Here is a 19,575-nt window from a genome sequence, read left to right as displayed (position 1 = left end):
TCCACACTAAGTAATCTAATTGAAAATTTGACCTGGCTTGGGCATTAAGATTGAATTGCGTATTTCGTCAATGTGTCATTCAAACAATAGCAAGGTAACAAATGGGTGAAATCAGATTCCAAAGGCTTTGCTGTGTATCAAAGAAGTGGGAATTGTCTAACCACAGGAATTGCATATATTGCATTCACTGACAAGACAATATATAGATCATAACTACATTTACCGAGGGTGCAATGATAATGCTTTTTATTTTTATTGCTCAGGCATAAGCATGCATTAAATCTTACGCATTCAGATTAAAACAGATCTTTTTGGTGACAGTTGTTCTATAACTTCATATCAATTTGAAATATGAAAATGTGTTTAAAAGGTGAATTAACTCTGATCCCCTGAATTCAAATAAAATGACATGCTCAAGTGGACCATATTTCTTCAACAAGTGATGGACTGGATGCATTAATCCTGGACTCTTGTACACAGAACAGGTTGACAGGCCAATTTTAAGTCTTAGCCAGGGGCAATAACAATTCATTTAAAAAGCAGGTACCCACTTCATTACGAAGAACTTCTATATGGATACTAGGTAAGTTAATTTAACTTAGTATATCACACATTTTTAGCAATAATGTCAACTAAAATGAAACTTCAGTTGGATTACCAATATATTTTAGAATGAATGCCACAATAGGATAGCAACATACCAAGATCTACAATGACAATGTATGCAAGTAATTTCTGAAAAAGGACAAATTTTTAAAAAAATATGATTTACTGCTGACATTTCAGACATCACCTGAGTGAAAAGTCAGTTGCACTAATAACTCTGACCAACAGTACACACAGCTTTCACATTAAGCATCATCACATCAGATACAGTTGCTGGATCAAAATCCTGGAATTCCCTCCCAAATGGCGTTGCAGGTTTACCCATTGCAAATGGACTGCAGTTCAAAAATGTAGCTGACTACCACTTTCTCAACAGCAATTAGGGATAGGCAATAAATGGCATCCCCATACCTGAATGAATCAGATACCTAAGTAGACATTATCTGTATGCAAACATAATTAATGAGTATTGACAACTTATGCAACAAGAAATGGAAGGTCACATCAGAGTTGACCTCAAACCTGTCTCATCCAACATGTGCATACTACAAATATAGTGAATAAATGTTGACAAGGTGGACAAATATTTGGTCAATATTCCCCTCCCCTAACTAAAGCTGAATATAAGGGCCAAATCACCAACTTCAACATCAACTAAGGTCTGCCAACTTAACATGTCAGCAATCAAATCTTGGACACTGGTGTACAATAGTCACTCACTAAATAAACTCATCAAGTAATAATCAAACTATTCCACCCATTTCAGTACAAAAATAATGCTATGATCTAACCATCAAACCATGTTTACAGAATGCTGAACTTGCATGGCAAGAAAATTATCAGAATAAACAGTAAAGGTTCCTAAAGTAAAGGACCCATAATTCTTCTGTAAACTTACCTCTCACTACCAGGAATGGTGATCCTATAGAACCTGTGCCTCAGATGGTGCTTATCGCCATGGTAGCAAACTGTACAAAGGTCATAATTAGTACACTCTGCACACTTCCAACGAATGCCAATAATTGGTTGTTGACGACACGTATCACACATTGTCCCATCATGTTTGATCCCTTTTGTTTAAAAAAAATAAAAGGAAGTTAGCAAAATTTCAGAGTAAATTAAGAAAATGTGTCTAGTCCTATGTCCAAGTGTCTAGAAACACTCTATTGGACCTGATGGTTCTCCTCATGAATAGGAAGACAGTAAAATAAGCAGTCCATTGAGCCCTTCAAGCCACTCAATAAGGTCTGAGAGGATCTCAAATGTTTTGCAACCGTTAGCATCCTCAACTAAAAAGAATCTAGGAATTGGTTTCAATTCAATTAGAATTGTGCTCATCATCCTTCCATCATCAATACGCAAGGAACACAAGACAATGCTCGTAACTTAACCCTTCTTGTCACAACTGCATTCTGCACAACACAGACTTGTAAATCCTTTATGAGGTGCAGTACCCAGAATGCAATACAATACTCCAGATAAGATCTGAGACTAATACCGTTGTAGCATAATATCTATCCCTTTTTTATTCTGATCCTCATGAGATGAGCACAAACAGTCCAACAGCATTTTAAACTTTCTGTTATGGAATCTGTCCAATAGCTTTTAGTGACTTTTATACATGAACATCTCAATCTCAAGGACCTTCAGTTCGCATCTGCTCATTATTTAGAAGTACTGGTCAGGATACGTCCAAAGTGACTGATCACACATTTTGCTTGCACGGTATTGCATCTGCCAGTCCACTTAATCTATCAACCACACCATGGAATGTTCCAATACTTGGTACATTATTTATTGTACCACACAACTAACTAAAACATATTTAGTCGTCAAATATAAGAAAAACCATTGGTCCCAAAACATACCACTAGGGGGATGATTAGTCATATCCTATAATTTGAGTACATACCCATTATTGCGACTCTATCAGCTGAACCCCCACTAATTTCACTCCCCGAACCAAAAGGTTACCCCAAATCAACATACTCTACTGTTTGTTAACAGGGTCACAACGGTAGTGTTAACAGTGTAAACAGTTCTGAAGAACAGTTCAAAATAGTAACTGTTTCTCTCCATAGATTCAGCCAGACCTGCTCAGTTCCTCCAGCATTCTCCTTGTTTGTTTCAGATTTCCAGCATCCAGACAAATGTACTTTTATCATTTACCAGCTGACCTCCTCAAAAAAGTAGTCATGGTCTGTTCAGTCACACTGTCCCAAATAAAAACATCTTAGCAACTTTCCCATAATTTTTTCCTCATCAAACAGGCCCATAAATTTATTAGTTTATCTCTTGCCCTTCTTAAATAGTGGTGTCTGTACTGAAAACATTTACCAAGTCCAGGAATGGAATGGAAAGGAAATTAAGCAGAAAGAACTCATGGGAATATCAGTTCCCAGGATTTCTATTTCTATTACTATCCAATCCCTCCAACTAGTAAAAGTAGAATTTAAATCATAAGCCATATATTACAGCACTTGCTTATTTCAAGCTACCTTTCACAAAGATTGCACAAACAAAAAAAAAGAAAAATAAGAAAGCACAGATTTAGGCCCAATCATGTTTGACGTTATACCATTTGAGACATTAGTTAGTTATGCAGAATCCGACGAAAAGTGTGGTGGTGAACTGGGTTTGTTTCCACTGCAGAAACTCAACCCAGTTCTTTCAGATGTTATTTACAAAGAATTGTCCAGATTTTTGTAAAGCACACTTGAATAATGAAAAATTAAGCAATTCATTTAAGTTAAATTCTAATTGCAAAGCAAACAAATTGATTAATACTAGGAGGTAAGTTGGAGATGAGAAGAAACTTTGGGAGGATGGAAGAATAAACAATTTTGCACTTCCAACTTAAATAGATTTAGCTTTCGTAATAAGGGATTACTAAAATTGGATGCGTTTCTGGAGTCAGAAGTGCATTTCTGGTTAACCCCACCTAAAAGCAAGTTTGATATCTCTCATGTTATCAATTACTGATTCTAGCCCACAAGTCAAGAATCAGTATTAACTTTTTTTCCCTGTGCGGTGGATTGATATTAACATAAAGCCTGCTAAATCTAGGTAGGAAGCCAATGAAAACATCATCCAAGGACAGAGTTTCAACCAAGGCACAATATTGCAGTTTGAAAATCCTAACTCAGACTAAATTTCCCACAATATGCAGAACTTTATAAGTAGGTTTTCCAGGAAGCAGTTCTTTGCATTGATACCATCCATAATGTCATGGCAATGAAGTGCTTTACAAAAGCTTTTGATGAATTGGAAGTCAGTAACGATAAAAGATCAGGAAAACATATCTTCAGATAGAGTAATGGAAGAGTAAAGTTAGATGCAAACTCTGAACTTTACTCTCAATTAGGTATTCAGATGGAAGGGTAAAGAAATTTCACCTGTCTTACAAACTTAATCTGCAGATATTGACTTTGTTGAAGAAAGTAATTACAAAACTAAACTTGGAATGAGAAGGCTTGAAACGCTACAGGGCTGAATATTTTTCTTCAAGTTCTATGAGAATGGAATCAATTGAAATTCCTACCTAACCGAAAGTTCTTTAGTTTAACAACATGACTACACTGTCTTTATTTCTTCAGATCATGAACTAGACTTGGCGTTAATACATTCCCTTCCAAAATAAAAAAGATCCAGATGTCCTAGGGGGGGAAAAAAAAAAGACATTGCCATACCACAACTACTGTTGCAAATGTATTTACTTCAGTTATAATCAAATTTCCATGTCACATCTGCCACAGCTGAAACTCAGGGCCACTAGCAATTTCTGAAACACAAGGCAAATCGAGACACATAATACCAAAGAAATAACCACACCTCAGCTGAACAAGAAAGTCTAGTCTTAGGAAACAAAACTTCTAAAATTAATGCAAACACTAATTATTTGTAGTCACACTTCTATTTTGAGATTGTTCACACTAAATATCCAATTTAATGGAGTAGGGCAAAATTGGAGAATACTGTATGACAGCAACTACTGAGGTCAACATTGCAAAGCAGTTTAATCTAACTATTAAAACTGCACATTCATGAAAGTTGAATTGTTGGCCCAGATATTCCAACAATGGTAGACTAGAGTTGCGCATCAGGACCATTTGTAAACCTTGATTCAGTTAACTACATGGGAGTTACCCAGCAAACTCAAAATTTTGATGAGCAATACCCTGAGTCTGGAACCCTCCAAAATAGCTCAAAGTCAGCAAGATGCAATTCATTTCAGCTTATTACTCAGGAAAACTGAAGATTAAATACCTGCTCTAACTTTTCCATTTTGGATACTGAATATCTTGGGGGGGGGGGGGGGGTGAACTGCTATCAGGTGACAGCAGCAGCTAGAGCAGTGGTCTCATGGCTGGCCCTGCTATACAGAGGGGAGGGACAAAGCATAGGCCACCAGTAATTGGAGAGGCGATAGTCAGGGGCACATATAGGCACTTCGGTGGCAGCAAGAAAGACTCCAAAATGGCATGTTGCCTCCTGGATAGCAGGGTCATGGATGTCTCTAAGCTGGTAGAGGGCATCCTGAAACGGGAGGGTAAACAGAAGGAAGGCATTATCCATTTTGGGACAAATGATAGAGGTAGGAAGAGTAACAAGATCCTGCAATGACAATTCAGGGAGTTAGGCAGTAAACAAAAACGTTGGGCCTCTAGGCTAGCAATCTCAGGATTTGCTTTCCGTGCCATGTGCTCCTGAGTTGAGGAACAGAGGCATAGTGTAATTGAACATGTGGCTAAACAGCTGGTGTAGGGGGAAGGACCTCCGGTAATGGGATGCCTTCCAGGGAAGGTGGGACCTGTAGCAGAAGGACGGCTTGAAGCTAAACTGGAGGAGCACCAATATCCTGGCAGGGAGGTTTGACACTACAATTCAAGAGGGTTTAAATGAGTGTGATGGGGGGCGGGAAGGGAAACAGGAGGTCACTAAGTATAAAGACTGGGGAAGAGCTTGAGACTGAAACAAATGTAGCTAACATCGCCCCCACCTTCAACCCCTCCAACATCGCTCCCCCCGCTCCCAACCCCATCCAACACTGCCCCCTGACCCCTCCAACACCACCCCCTCAGCTCCCCAACCCTGTCCAACATCGCCCCCACCTTCAACCCCTCCAACATCACTCCCCCCGCTCCCAACCCCATCCAACACTGCCCCCTGACCCCTCCAACACCACCCCCTCAGCTCCCCAACCCTGTCCAACACCGCCCCCACCTTCAACCCCTCCAACATCGCTCCCCCCGCTCCCAACCCCATCCAACACCCCCACCACCCAACCCAGTACACCCCTGTCCCCTCTCCAGGGCAGCTGGACTGGACACCAACAAGACTACTGCTCCTGGTGTTTGTGGGGTAAGTCACACACTGCCACACACAACGTTTTGACAGTTTCCAGCTTTGCCGTATACAAAACAATGTTGGAGAGATTATCAGGGGAAGGGGGGTTTAGGGTATACCCCTCTGTAGAACTCCAGAGAAAGTGTGGGGAGAGAGAGAGGGTGGGAGCCCAGTCATTTGGAGACAGTGCCTGTTTAATCACTGTAGACAAAAGACGCAATCACTGTTGGAAACACATCTTTGATATAATGGTTCCATCGGGACCTAGAGATCTCCTTCAGATAATCCGATTTTCAGATAATTGGTATTTGGATAATCGAGGTTCCCCTGATATATAATTAGATTCTGGAAAGATGTGAAAATAACAGGATTGTTCTGGTGGGCGATTTTAACTTCCCCCCACATGGACTGGAACTCCCTTTGTGTCAGGGGTTTGGACGGGGAGCAATTTGTTGTGTGTCCAGAAGGGTTTTTTTTGAAACTGTATGTGGATAGTCCAACGACGGAACGGGCCAGACTGGAGCTGCTATTTGGAAATGAAACCAGTCAGGTGATCAAAGTTTCAGTGCGGGAGCAATTTGGGAATAGTGGCCATAATTCCGCATGTTTTGATTATTTATGGATAAGGACAAGGATAGACCTTGTGAATGAAGGTGTTAAATTGGGAGAAGGCTAACTATAACCAAATTAGGCAAGAATTGGAGAATATGGATGGGAGCTTCTGTTTGAGGGTAAATCCACATCTGACTTCTTGGAGTCTTTTAGAGACCAGTTGATTAGAGTGCAGGACAGGCACGTTCCTATGAAAATGAAGGACAGGAATGGCTGGATTTAGGAACCTTGGATGACAGGGGAAATAATCAGCTCAGTCAAAAAAAAAAGCAGACTCAAGGTCGACACAACTAAAAACAAAATGCTTGAAGAATACAGAGAAAGCAGCAGGACGACTAAAAGGGCCTTGAGATGTTCGTGGCCAGCAAGGTTAAGCCGTTTTATACATATATTAGGAGCAACTTGCAAAGAGTAGGTCCACTCAAGGATAAAGGAGCGAGGTTGTGTGTGGAGCCAAAGGAAATGGGTGAGATCTGGGTAATCCAAGATGGAGGATGGGAAAACTTTCTGACTGCAACATGCTGCTCCTTTTTTGAGGTATTTTGGGTGTTGGAGGTGATTTCCTCCAATTCCATGAGCAGCAATTACTGTTTTGTATGCTGTTGCATTGTTTTGGAACTTCGGAGGGAAAAAAAGTCAAAACAACAACTGTTTTAAAAGGGAGAGGAACAGACAAAGGCAGCACATAGTGAGGTCAGTGCAAGAGAGAAAGAGAGAAAGAAACCCACCCTGCTAACTGACACAGTACTGAACCTGCACAATTACTGCCTTTACTGTTGAATTCATGTATCGCTGGACATCGGAGTGCATCTGGGAAAATTAACAAACAATGAAATTCACAACAGATCTTGGAGGAACTTATTTGGGAGAGGTTACAGCACAGAAGCAGATAAGTTTCACGTGTGGCCTTGAGTCCTTGCTGTAAGTCTGCAGTAGTGAATAGAGTGGGTCCTTTCTTGTTTATATGTTTTATTGAGATATGTCTCTTGATTAAACTTAAAAATATAAGCCATAAGTAATAAGTTAGCCTGGAGCAATGTTTTGTCGAGGAATAAGACAGGGCTATTTTCTAGTTCTGCAGATGGAAGCAGCAAAAATGGTCCTTAGTAGAGTGACATGCTCTTGCTGGATGTGGGAGTTTAGGGAGACTTTACATGTTACCAAGGATTATATCTGCAACAAATGCCGTTAGTTGCGAATCCGGTCAGATCGAATAGAATGGTTGGAGCATGAGATGGAGGCAGTGAGGAATCTACAAAAGCAAGGGGTTGTGATGGATGGCAGTTATATGAAGGGTGTAAAGTCACAGATACAGTCACATAGATGGGTTAACTCCAGGAAAGGTAAGAGAGGTAGGCTGGTAGTGCAGGAGTGTTCTGTGGCTATTCCCATTTCAAACAAGTATGCTGTTATGGAAAATGTAGGGGGTGATGGATTCTCAAGGGAATGGAGCGTGAGCAGCCAAGTTTCTGGTATTGAGACTGGCTCTAATGCAAAGAGGGGTACGTTGGGTTCCAAGAGATTGATTGTGTTAGGGGAATCTCTAGTCCGAGGCACAGACAGACGTTGCTGGTGCCAGCAGCGAAAAAAACAGAATGGTGTGTTGTTTCCCTGGTGCCAGGACCAAGGATGTCTCAGAGAGGGTGCAGAATGTTCTCAAGGGGGAAGAGGACTCTTGTACATATTCGAACCAACGACATAGGAAGGGAAAAAGTTGAAATTCTGAAGGGAGAATACAAAGAGTTAGACAGGAATTTAAAAAGGAGGTCCTCGAGAGTAGTATGTCTGGATTACTCCTGGTGCTATGAGCTAGTGAGGGCAGGAATAGGAAGATAGAACAGATGAATGCATGGCTGAGGAGCTGGTGTATGGGAGAAGGATTCACATTTTTGGATCATTGGAATCTCTTTTGGGGTAGAAGTGACCAGTACAAGGAGGATGGATTACACCTAAATTGGAAGGGGACTAATATACTGGCAGGGAGATTTGTTAGAGCTGCTCGGGAGGATTTAAACTAGTAAGTGGGGACTTGGGACCCAGGGAGATAGTGAGGAAAGAGATCAATCTGAAACTGGTACAGTTGAGAAAAGCAGCGAGTCAAACAGTCAAGGCAGGCAGGGACAAAGCAGAGAATAAAGTGGGGCTGATCAATTAAACTGCATTTATTTCAATGCAAAGGGGCCTAACAGGGAAGGCAGATGAACTCAGGGCATGGTTAGGAACATGAGACTGGGATATCATTGCAATTACAGGAGTGTGGCTCAGGGATGGACAGGACTGGCAACATAATGTTCCAGGATACAAATGCTACAGGAAGGATAGAAAGGGAGGCAAGGGAGGAAGGGGAGTTGCGTTTTTGATAAAGAATAGCATTACAGCTGTACTTAGGGAGGACATTCCTGGAAATACATTCAGGGAAGTTATTTGGGTGGAACTGAGGAAAAAGAAAGGGATGATCACCTTATTGGGATTGTATTATAGATCACCTAATAGCCAGAGGGAAATTAAGAAACAAATTTGTAAGGAGATCTCAGTTATCTGTAAGAATAATAGGGTGTGTTATGGTAGGGGATTTTAACTTTCCAAATACAGAATGGAACTGTCATAGTGTTAAGGGTTTAGATGGAGAGGAATTTGTTAAGCATGTACAAGAAAGTTTTCTGGTTCGGTACATGGATATACCTACTAGAGAAGGTGCAAAACTTGACCTACTTTTGGGAAATAAGGCAGGGCAAGTGACGGAGGTGTCAGTGGGGGAGCACTTTGGGGCCAGCGACTATAATTCTAATAATTTCAAAATCGTGATGGAAAAAGATAAACCAGACCTAAAAGTTGAAGTTCTAAATTGCAGAAAGGCCAATTTTGACGGTATTAGGCAAGAACTTTCAAAAGCTGATTGGGGGCAGATGTTCACAGGTAAAGGGACATATGGAAAATGGGAAGCCTTCAGAAATGGGATGAGAGTGCAGAGACAGTATATGCCTGTTGGGGTGAAAGGAAAGGCTGGTAGATGTAGGGAATACTGGATGATGGAAGAAACAGAGGGTTTCGACAGGGTAAATCAAGTGAATCCTTAGAAGAGTATACTTAAAAGGGAAAATCAGGAGGGCAAGAAGGGGACATGAGATAGCTTTGGTAAATACAGTTAAGGAGAATGCAAAGGAGTTTTACAAATACATTAAGGACAAAAGAGTAACTACGGAGAGAATAGGGCCCCTCAAAATCAGGAAGGCGGCCTTTGTGTGGAGCCGCAGGAGATGGGGGGGATACTAAATGAGCATTTTGCATCAGTGTTTACTGTGGAGAAGACATGGAGATATAGAATGTAGGGAAATAGATGGTGACATCTTACAAAATGTCCAAAAAAAAAGGAAGTGCTGGATGTCTTGAAACATATAAGTGGATAAATCCCCAGGACTTGATCAGGTGTATGCTAGATTTCTGTTGGAAACAAGGGAAGTGATTGCAGGGCCTTTTACTGAGATATTTGTATCATCGATAGTCACAGGTGAGGTGCTGGAAGACTGGAGGTTGGCTAACATCGTGCCACTGTTTAAGATGGGTGATAAGGACAAGCCAGGGAACTAAAGACCAGTGGTGGTGGTGGGCAAGTTGTTGGAGGGAATCATGAGGGACAGGATGTACATGTATTTGGAAAGGACAGATTCAGGATAGTCAACATGGCTTTGTGTGTGGGAAATCATGTCTCACAAACTTGATTGAGTCTTTTGAAGAAGTAACAAAGAGGTGATGAGGGCAGAGCGGTACACGTCATCCATATAGACTTCAGTAGAGCGTTTGACAAAGTTCCCCATGGGAAACTGGTTAGCAAGGTTAGATCTCATTGGAATACAGAGAGAACTAGCCATTTGGATACAGAACTAGCTCAAAGGTAGAAGACAGAGGGTGGTGGTGGAGGGTTGTTTTTCAGACTGGAGGCCTGTGACCAGTGGAATGCCACAAGAATCGATACTGGGTCCACTACTTCTCGTCATTTATATAAATGACGTGAGCTTAAGAGGTACAGTTAGTAAATTTGCAGATCACACCAAAATTGGAGGTGTAGTGGACAGCGAAGAAGGTTACCTCAGATTACAATGGGATCTTGATCAGATGAGGCAATGGGCTGAGAAGTGGCAGATGGAGTTTAATTTAGATAAAGGAGAGGTGCTGCATTTTGGGAAAGCAAATCTTAGCAGGTCCTAAACACTTAATGATAAGGTCCAAGGGAGTGTTGCTGAACAAAGAAACCTTGGAGTGCAGGTTCATAGCTCCTTGAAAGTAGAGTCGCAGGTAGATAGGATAGTAAAGGTCACTTTTGCTATGCTTACCTTTATTGGTCAGAGTATTGAGTACAGGAGTGGGGAGGTCATGTTGTAGCTGTATAGGATATTGGTTCGGCCACTTTTGGAATATTGCATGCATTTCTGGTCTCCTTCCTATTGGAAGGATGTTGTGAACCTTGAAAGGGTTCAGAAAAGATTAAGAAGGATGTTGCCAGGTTGGAGAATTTGAGCTATAGGGAAGAGGTTGAACAGGCTGGGCCTGCTTTCCCTGGAGTGTCAGAGGCTGAGGGGTGACCTTATATTGGTTTATAAAATCATGAGGGTCATGGAGATAGGGTAAATAGACAGGGTCTTTTCCCTGGGCTGGGGGAGTCCAAATCTAGAGGAAATAGGTTTAGGGTGAGAGGGGCAAGATATAAAAAAGACCTAAGGGGCAACTTTTTCATGCAGAGGGTTGAGTGTGTGTGGAATGGGCTGCCAGAGGAAGTGATGCAGGCTAATATAATTGCAACATTTAAAAGGCATCTGGATGGGTATATGAATAGGAAGGGTTTGAACGGATATGGCTGGGTGCTGGCAGGTGGGACTAGATTGGGTTGGGATTTCTGGTCGACATGGACAAGTTGGACCGAAGGGTCTGTTTCTGTGCTGTACATCTCTCTGACTCTGACTCTATGACTCTAATACATCGGTATTCACCAAGAGAGAGAAGTGAGGGATACCGAGGTTAGGGAAAGGTGAATACTCTTGGGCAAGTCAACATAATGGAGCAAGTGTTGTGTGTCTTGAAATGCATTAAGGTAGACAAGTCCCCAGGACTAGTCAGAATCTATCCCAGGATATTGTAGGAGGCAAGGGAGGAAGTAGCTGGGGCCTCAACAGCTATCGTTGCATGCTCTTTGGCCTCAGACTGGGTTCCAGAGGACTGGAGAATGGCCAATGTTCTTCCTTGGTTTCAGAAAGGAAACGTAAATAATTCAGCTAATTAAAGGCCGGGAGGCCTGACATCAGTGGTGGGGAAACTGTTGGAGAAGATACTAAAAGACAGGATTTATTCACATTTGGAAGCAAATGGACTTGTTAGGGACAGGCAGCATAGGTTTGTGGAGGGAAGGCTATATCTCACAAACATCAGAGCTTTTGAGGAGGTGACAAAAATGACTGAAGAGCAGTGGATGTTGTCCATATCTTTACTAAGACATTCAATAAGGTACCTCATGGTAGGCTGGTACAAACGGTAGAGTCTCACGCAATCTGGGGTTTACTGGCTCAATGGATAGAGAACTGGCTTGGTTACATAAGACCAAGAGTAGCAGTAGTAGGATGTTTTCAGAATAGAGATCAGTAACTAGCAGTGTTCCAGAGGTTACTGCTGGGACCTTTGTTGTTTATATGTAAAAATGATCTGGCGAAAAATGTAGGTGCTCTGATTTGTCAGCATGCAAATGACACCAAAACTGGCAGAGTTGCAGATAGTGAGGTGGATTGTCAAAGGATACAGCAGGGTATAGATACATTGCAGATTTGGGCACAGCAATGACTGACGGAGTTTAACCTAGACAAATGAGAGGTGATGCATTTTGGAAGATCAAATTCAGGCACAAATTATACAACAAATGGTGGAACCCTTCGGACCATTGACATACAGAGGGATGATGGTGTACAGGTCCACAGATCCCTCAAAGTTGCTAAGTTATGTTACAGCTGTATAAATGTTTAGTTAGGCCATATTTGGAAATTGCGTATAGTTCTGGTTGCCACACTACCAGAAGGACGTGGATCCGAAATTGCGGAATATCCAACACCAACTCCAATCTGATACCAACACCTTGGTCTCCGTAGACCCACATTCTCCTGCCTGGAAACTCATTCTGATCCAATATTGGCCCATTCGATCCCTGAGCCAATTCAGCCCGAGTCCCAACCCATTGCTACACTACTCATGACCTGACCACCTCTCAAGCCTGACCTTACAGTTACTCCTGACCAACCACTGACCTCCATCCACCAATAAACCCAGTTGGCCCGATCTAACACTCACGCAATGACCTAATGAAGCATTCATCCCACATGCCCTAACTTGATCCAATTCTCCACTTCCAACCCAAAATCTACCCCGGACCTGACAGCAAAAGGCAGTACAATGCCCAAACCGCATTCTTTCCAATGCCTACTGCATCCAACTCTGACATGACCCCACCCCATAACCATGTAACATCCAACTCATACTCCAAACACCAGCCCTGCAACACAACCTTCAAACACTAACCACAGCACCTAACCCCCATTAACCCCAAGCCATCCATCACCAACACACACACCCCAACAGTGACCACGTTTCTCAACACATGCCCCATAACCCCAGCACACAACCCCCACCCCAATCATGACACCCATGCTACCCCATCTCGTACAATCGAACAATCAAAATACTCTACCCAACAGCCGAGTACTTGCCCTCAAATTAACCAAACTGCCTTCACATTCTGCCCCAAACGCTCCCCTCGCAATCACTCCATACTGTTTGAAGCCTACTTGCCCAACATTATCCACCACCTCAAATCCCACTCTTAATTCCACACCCATCCATTTAACCAACCCCAACCTAACTTTAAAACTCTTCTGACACCATGACACCCAACTCCAAGTCTGAATCAATGCCAACCTAACATTCAAACCCAATTTAATAACCAATATCCACATCCTCAATGTGATCCATCCCCACTCCCCTCCCTGATTTAATATCCACCATCCCACTCCATCCTCAGACATGACTGATGACCCAACCCCAAAATCCCTATTCAATTCACCATTGATTATTCACTGTCACCCAACCTGACACCGTCTGCTGACCTGCCCTGACACCCAACACCTACCTAACAAACCTGCCACTCACATGAACTCATCACTCTGCACTCAATCTGAAACCTAAATAACCTATACTGACACCCCCAACTAACCCTTTACCTGGCATGACACCAAACTTCAATTCAACAGCCAATTCCCCCACCCCAATAGGCCAAACACTACAGCCTACACTGATTGAAACCCACCACTCAATCTAATCTATTTTCACTTGCTAGAAGCTACATAAATTCGAAAGTGGAAACTTGTCCTTTGCAAAAGGAAAATGTCTAATCATTACATCACTTTTGAATTAAAAGCTACATGGAAAAAATATTCCCTGGTGCACTCGCCATGGAAACAATTCACCAAATTTGACTTGGAAACAAATCAGCACCCTTTTCTCAGGCAGCGTAAGTTGTTGCTCGCTTTAAAATTTGGCATTCTTGCATTTGTCCTGATGAGTTCAAGACTAAACCATTTAACAATGTGTCTTCATTATAACTTTAAGGTAATTTAGTTCCTGAAATGTTTTGGACTCAAATACACCTCTCCTAAATTGTCCAATGTACCACTCAATTGCAAATTTAACAAAACAATTAGCCATTCAACTATCAAGTCTTTTCTGGTTGTCCTAGTATAACTGACCATCATAAATATGGAAACAGTTAGGGAAATAAGACTAAATTATCACCGGTTTCAGAGCTTCTTATGACCAATTGACAGGACATGTCAGAGAGTAATCCTGCAACTGTTTTCAGTTTTCCTGGCCTTCAAGCACAGCATTATTGCTGGCATGAGCTATTCCCCAAAGTAGGCATGAAGCAGCGTCCACCATTCTGCTTTACAAGATGAAAGCTGCATCTCCAGCACCATTTAACCTTTAGAACAGGCATTGTAAAATTGCTAAAGCCACTTTATATTGCAGAATTGAAGCTGTGGTTCTCAGTGATCTGTGGTGTCTCAATTTACACTCTTGTCAAAAACACATAAAAATCCATATCATATAAACCATGACCAATATCAAGCTGTCTGCAACATCAGAGATTGCTTTCAACAATAAAGCAAAACATACTGTAGCCAGACTAGATTTTCAAAAAGACATTTCAGAAAAGTATGTTCTTAATTTGAAGAATCTCAAGTAAGTTTTGAGAAGATTTGTAGCTCAGATTGATGTTCTGGATATAGGTTTGCTCGCTGAGCTGGAAGGTTCATTTTCAGATGTTTTGTCACCATACTAGGTAACATCTTCAGTGAGCCTTCGGACAAAGCACTGCTGGTGTTCCCTGCTATCTATTTATATGTTTGGGTTGCCTTGGATTGGTGATGTTGTTTCCTGTTCCTTTTCTCAGGGGGTGGTAGATGGGGTCTAACTCGATGTGTTTGTTGGAATGCCATGCTTCTAGGAATTCATGTGCATGTCTCTGTTTGGCTTGTCCTAGAATGGATGTGTTGTCCCAGTCAAAGTGGTGTCCTTCCTAATCTGTACGTAAGGATACTAGTGAGACAGGGTCATGTTATTTTGTGGCTAGTTGATGTTCATGTATCCTGGTAGCTAGCTTTCTGCCTGTTTGTCACAGTTCTTCCACGGTATTTTGTAAATGATAGTGTTCTTCCCTTGAGCTGGTGTTGTTCTTGAGATTATAGTTTTTCCATAATGTCAGGTAATAAATTCAAAGATTTATTGTCCTCTGACAATGTCTTGCCTTAGAAAGTGTGCCTCCAATATACAGCTTGAAGCAAGTGGTGTTGTTATGTCATAGAGTTTCTAGCTTGCTAACTGGAAAAGGGTCATGAGGGAAAAGAAACTTTTTTACAGAAACCTAGGCCAGTTAGTGATATGCATCCTATAAATGTTATATATTGCAATCTTTGTGCACCAGTGGTGGAAGAGATGGTTCGAATCCAGGGACAGGATCCTGCAATAATGATAAATGTTCTGTTGATATTCAAGTGACGCAGCTTTACATGCAACTGGCAAGAACACTTTCATCTTTTGACTGCAAGATAGAGGAGAGGCTTTCAGAGTTCAGCAGGTGAGCCACTCAGCACAGAACATTTAGTATTTCCTCTGCTTGTGCTACCAATGTTGATGTGATTGAGCCATTTCACTTTCCAGATGTCTATAGTGGGCACACTTTGTTAAGGGAAGGTGAAACGTAGTCAATTCCCAGCATGGATGTCACATGTTCAAAGCATACTAGGCTCAACTAAATGCTTCTTGCCTGTTTATAATGCAGTTTGTTTTCAGCAACAATTAGAATACTGGAAAGCCAAATGCAAAAAGCTGTAAATGTATCTCAGACATATGCAATTTCTGAAGTGACTTTGACAGCGCCTAGTTTTAACAGAAATCTATTCAAGCTAACTAAGGTAAAAATACATTGCTAAACTGTCAGACTGCCACTGGCGTAAAGGTTTAAGTATCATTGCAGTTATTAGAAGTAGCAGTGCAGACGGTAGGTTAAGTTCAAGATGACTTCTATTGTCTCAACAATATATTCATGAATCAGAATAGCAGCTGTTCCAAGACAGTCTAATCTTGGAAACATTCTTGCTTAGATTTATTTATCAAATTAACTAAACACTCTCAAAAATTAATCAAGTTTTGTTTAAAAGCTGAATTAAATTTTACTTAGAGGAAACTAGGAACAAGGTTTGTGATTATCTTCGCATATTATCTTAACAATGCATAGTAATTTAATGCACATTGTTCCTGTACTATATATTCAAAGCAAAATATATAATTGATAGAAAAAAGATGAATAAATTTCAAACAGAAGTGTGTGCATAAGTATTGATTATTAAAAACAATTTAAAAAATAAAATGTTGTTTCCAATCTTCAATTCAAGCAGAGACCACAATTTATTGTAGAAATGGTTTCATTTCCAATGGGTTCAAGTGATTACAAATTATTTGCAGAGTTCTTATTGCATCAGATTCTAGTAATAACATGCAAGTAGTGTGGATATATGTGTTGCACTGACCTTTAGGTAAATAACAATGATCACTAAATACATTCTCTAGATAACGACTTTCTTAGACAGTTATTACATCTGATCCAGAATAACCAAGCATTGCTGTAAATCACAAGACGAATATAGATGAGAACCGTAGCATGGCCCAGAAAATTGAACGTCTACTTAAATTACGTGCAAGATATTCAACTCATGCGTGCACTACATTCCAAGATCATTAAACCGTAACAACTGTGGGTGAAAGCATCCCCCTAGAGTACGTTTCTATCAGTAAATGATAACGTTCAATCACAGCTTGTTTTCCATATTGAAACAGTTGTTTACATCAAGTGATGCAACTAATCACGCCTGTAAACACATGAGCACAACACACGTGAATGAATCTGTGCTGCACACAACACAAAAATGAACAATTTGTCGGAAACGATGTGATGAAAACGATTAACGGAGGAAGTGGATAAGGGAGAGGCAACACAAAGCTGCAGCGATTATAGGAAACGGTTGCGTGCGACTGAATTAATCGCCAAAAACTCGCGTATAATTTGGACAAATCAATTCCCTGAGCCAGGTCGCATTTTAATAAGGCGCTCGTCTCTCTTCACACGGTGATGCCCCTTCAAGTGCCCATCACTCAGCCCCTGCAACAATGATCCATTTGCCCAGGCGTCAATCGCAATGCCCTTAACAGGGAGGCATTTTCCCGAATGAGCGGATTCATTCCCAATCGGCGGTGTCGCTCTTGGATGGTGATTGCCTTCCCGGGATTGGGGGCCTGCGCCCAGTTTATCCCCTCCCCAGCCCAGCCCAGCCCACCGCCTCAGACAGGCCTAAAGGAACACAATGGGAGGCGGCCAGCCTTCTGTCTGGTCTGGGCCCGGGCCCGGGCCCGGCTCTGGCCTCGCCCTCCGGCTCGCTCCGTTTTACCTGTCGGCGCGCTGTCCAGGATGCGCAGGTCGTAGGCCCCGGAGCAGCGGTAGTTGGCGGCGGTGCCGTTGTCCCAGACGACCACCACCTCCTCGGGGCTCTCGAAGCTCCGCACGGTGCCCACATGCCCCTCGCCGCCGTCCTGTTTGCCCCATTTCCAGTCGGGGCCCCGCACCACTCGAGCCCCGACCCCCTCCATCATCACCCGGTTATTCCTAGAGCCGCTCATAGTGGGGGCCTGGGCTCGGCGGGAGGTGGCTGCAATCCCGGGGTTGGGGGCAGAAATCCGCCGGTACCGGGGAGATTTGATCAAACCGGGGTTTTTTTTCCCTCTATCTCTCTCGGTGTGTTGTTCACAATCCGGGAACTACTGGGGGTGGGGGGGGGGGGCAGGGAAGAGAGCGAAACGACGCATGTGCATTAGGGGCCCCTCAACTGGAGGGGGAAGATGTCGCCGCCATCTTTGATATGGGCAGACCCCCTCCGTCATCTTTGATACGGGCAGATTCCCGCCGCCATCTTTGATGTGGTCAGAAGTCACAAGCCAGCTTAAAGTCCTGAAAACAACAGATGCTGGAGAATCACAGTGGGCCGGGCAGCATTCATAGAGAGAGCAACCTAATGTTTCGAGTCTAGGTGACTGTAGAACCTAAATGATACCACACCAGGTTATATTCCAAAAGGGACAAAGTGAGGACTGTCGACGCTGGAGATCAGAGTCCAACAGGTTTATTTGGATTTACAAGCTTACGGAGCACTGCTCCTTAGTCAGGTAGCTGGTCTGAAGGAGGAGCGCTCCGAAAGCTTGTACTTCCAAATAAACCTGTTGGACTATAACCTGGTGTGGTGTGGTTTTTAACTTTGCCCACCTCAGTTGAACACCGACACCTCCAGGTCACAGAATCGAAATGTTAGCTTGCTCTTTCCCCATAGACGCTGCCTCACCCACTGTGATTTCCATTCTTTGCTGTTTTCAGTACAGATTCCAACATCTGCAGTAATTTGTTCCTACACCAGGTAATAGTCCAACAGGTTTATTTGAAATCATAAGCTTTCGGACAACTGCTCCTTCATCAGGTGAAGGGGGTACGGTGCAAAACCTTGTGATTTCAAATAAACCTTTGGACCATATCCTGGCGTTGTGTGACTTGTGACTTTATTCACCCCAGTCCAACACTGGCACTCCACATCTTTCATGTGGGCAAAGTTAGCAGCACCTGCTCCTCCACCCCCCCCCCCACTCAGCTCTTTTTTGTTACCCTACCATTTGTCAACTTGAAGCTTTTTCTTCAAGCCAAGAAGGCAATGCTTACAGTGGTTAAATTCCCTGTGCTATATGTTCCTTGAGGCCCTATTACAATAATTGTATGGCTTTCAAAGTCACATCCACACTGTCAAGAATGTCAACAATCTGTTTGCTGAGGATGGTCTACATTCTCGATCAAGAGCTTCTTCACAACCCTAGGTGGAATCCCATTGATGTTCCATCCACCGTGACCACAACTTCTCTGCTTTTCAACCCTATTCCTCTGGAAATGAACTGATGTGAATTTTCTCTTTGTTTCGAGTCTCCTTTCTTGGCCGAGCCTTATTAACTCTGCCTTCCTAATTTTCTGACTCTGTCGCTGGCATGTGCACACTGAGGACAAAACCAATCTCCATTGCCCAGCCGAACTGCCCTGGAGAAGTGAGTGGTCAGCTGGCTTCTTGAAACGCTGCAGTCTTTTGAATGTAGGGGTACTGACCGGGGGAGAAAGTGAGGACTGCAGATGCTGGAGATCAGAGTTGAAAATGTGTTGCTGGAAAAGCTCAGCAGGTCAGGCAGCATCCAAGGAGCAGGAGAATTGACGTTTCGGGCATGAGCGGTTGTACTAGGAATTCAGTGATGATCGTGGTATTGAACATCAAGGAGAAATGGCTAGATTCTCTCTTGTTGAAGATGGACATTGCCAGGCACTTGTGTGGCATAAATGTTAGT

At 42.5% G+C, this 19,575-nt stretch overlaps 1 protein-coding gene across 3 annotated transcripts in view; it reads right to left on the bottom strand.

Moving 5' to 3' along the window:
• mib1 (MIB E3 ubiquitin protein ligase 1) overlaps positions 1-17,948 on the bottom strand; it is a 145,214-nt gene extending 127,266 nt beyond the window's left edge. For all 3 annotated transcript variants that reach the window (XR_006311503.2, XM_043689030.2, XM_043689031.2), the window contains exons 1-2: positions 17,598-17,948; positions 1,505-1,676 (exon numbers count right to left, since the gene is read on the bottom strand). Coding sequence is in view for 2 of the 3 variants with exons in the window: in XM_043689030.2 (XP_043544965.1) it covers positions 1,505-1,676; positions 17,598-17,826 (401 nt within the window). In the remaining variant the exon portion in view is untranslated. The remainder of the gene's footprint in view (positions 1-1,504; positions 1,677-17,597) is intronic.
• Positions 17,949-19,575: the final 1,627 nt, after the last annotated feature.

This window comes from Chiloscyllium plagiosum, unplaced genomic scaffold, assembly GCF_037043375.1.
Source record: "Chiloscyllium plagiosum isolate Xiang-an unplaced genomic scaffold, Cpla_swu_hap1 HiC_scaffold_4, whole genome shotgun sequence".
NCBI classification, from domain to species: Eukaryota; Metazoa; Chordata; class Chondrichthyes; order Orectolobiformes; family Hemiscylliidae; genus Chiloscyllium; species Chiloscyllium plagiosum.
The sequence above is the reverse complement of the archived record's forward strand: the minus strand, read 5'-3'. Positions and strand labels throughout refer to the sequence as shown.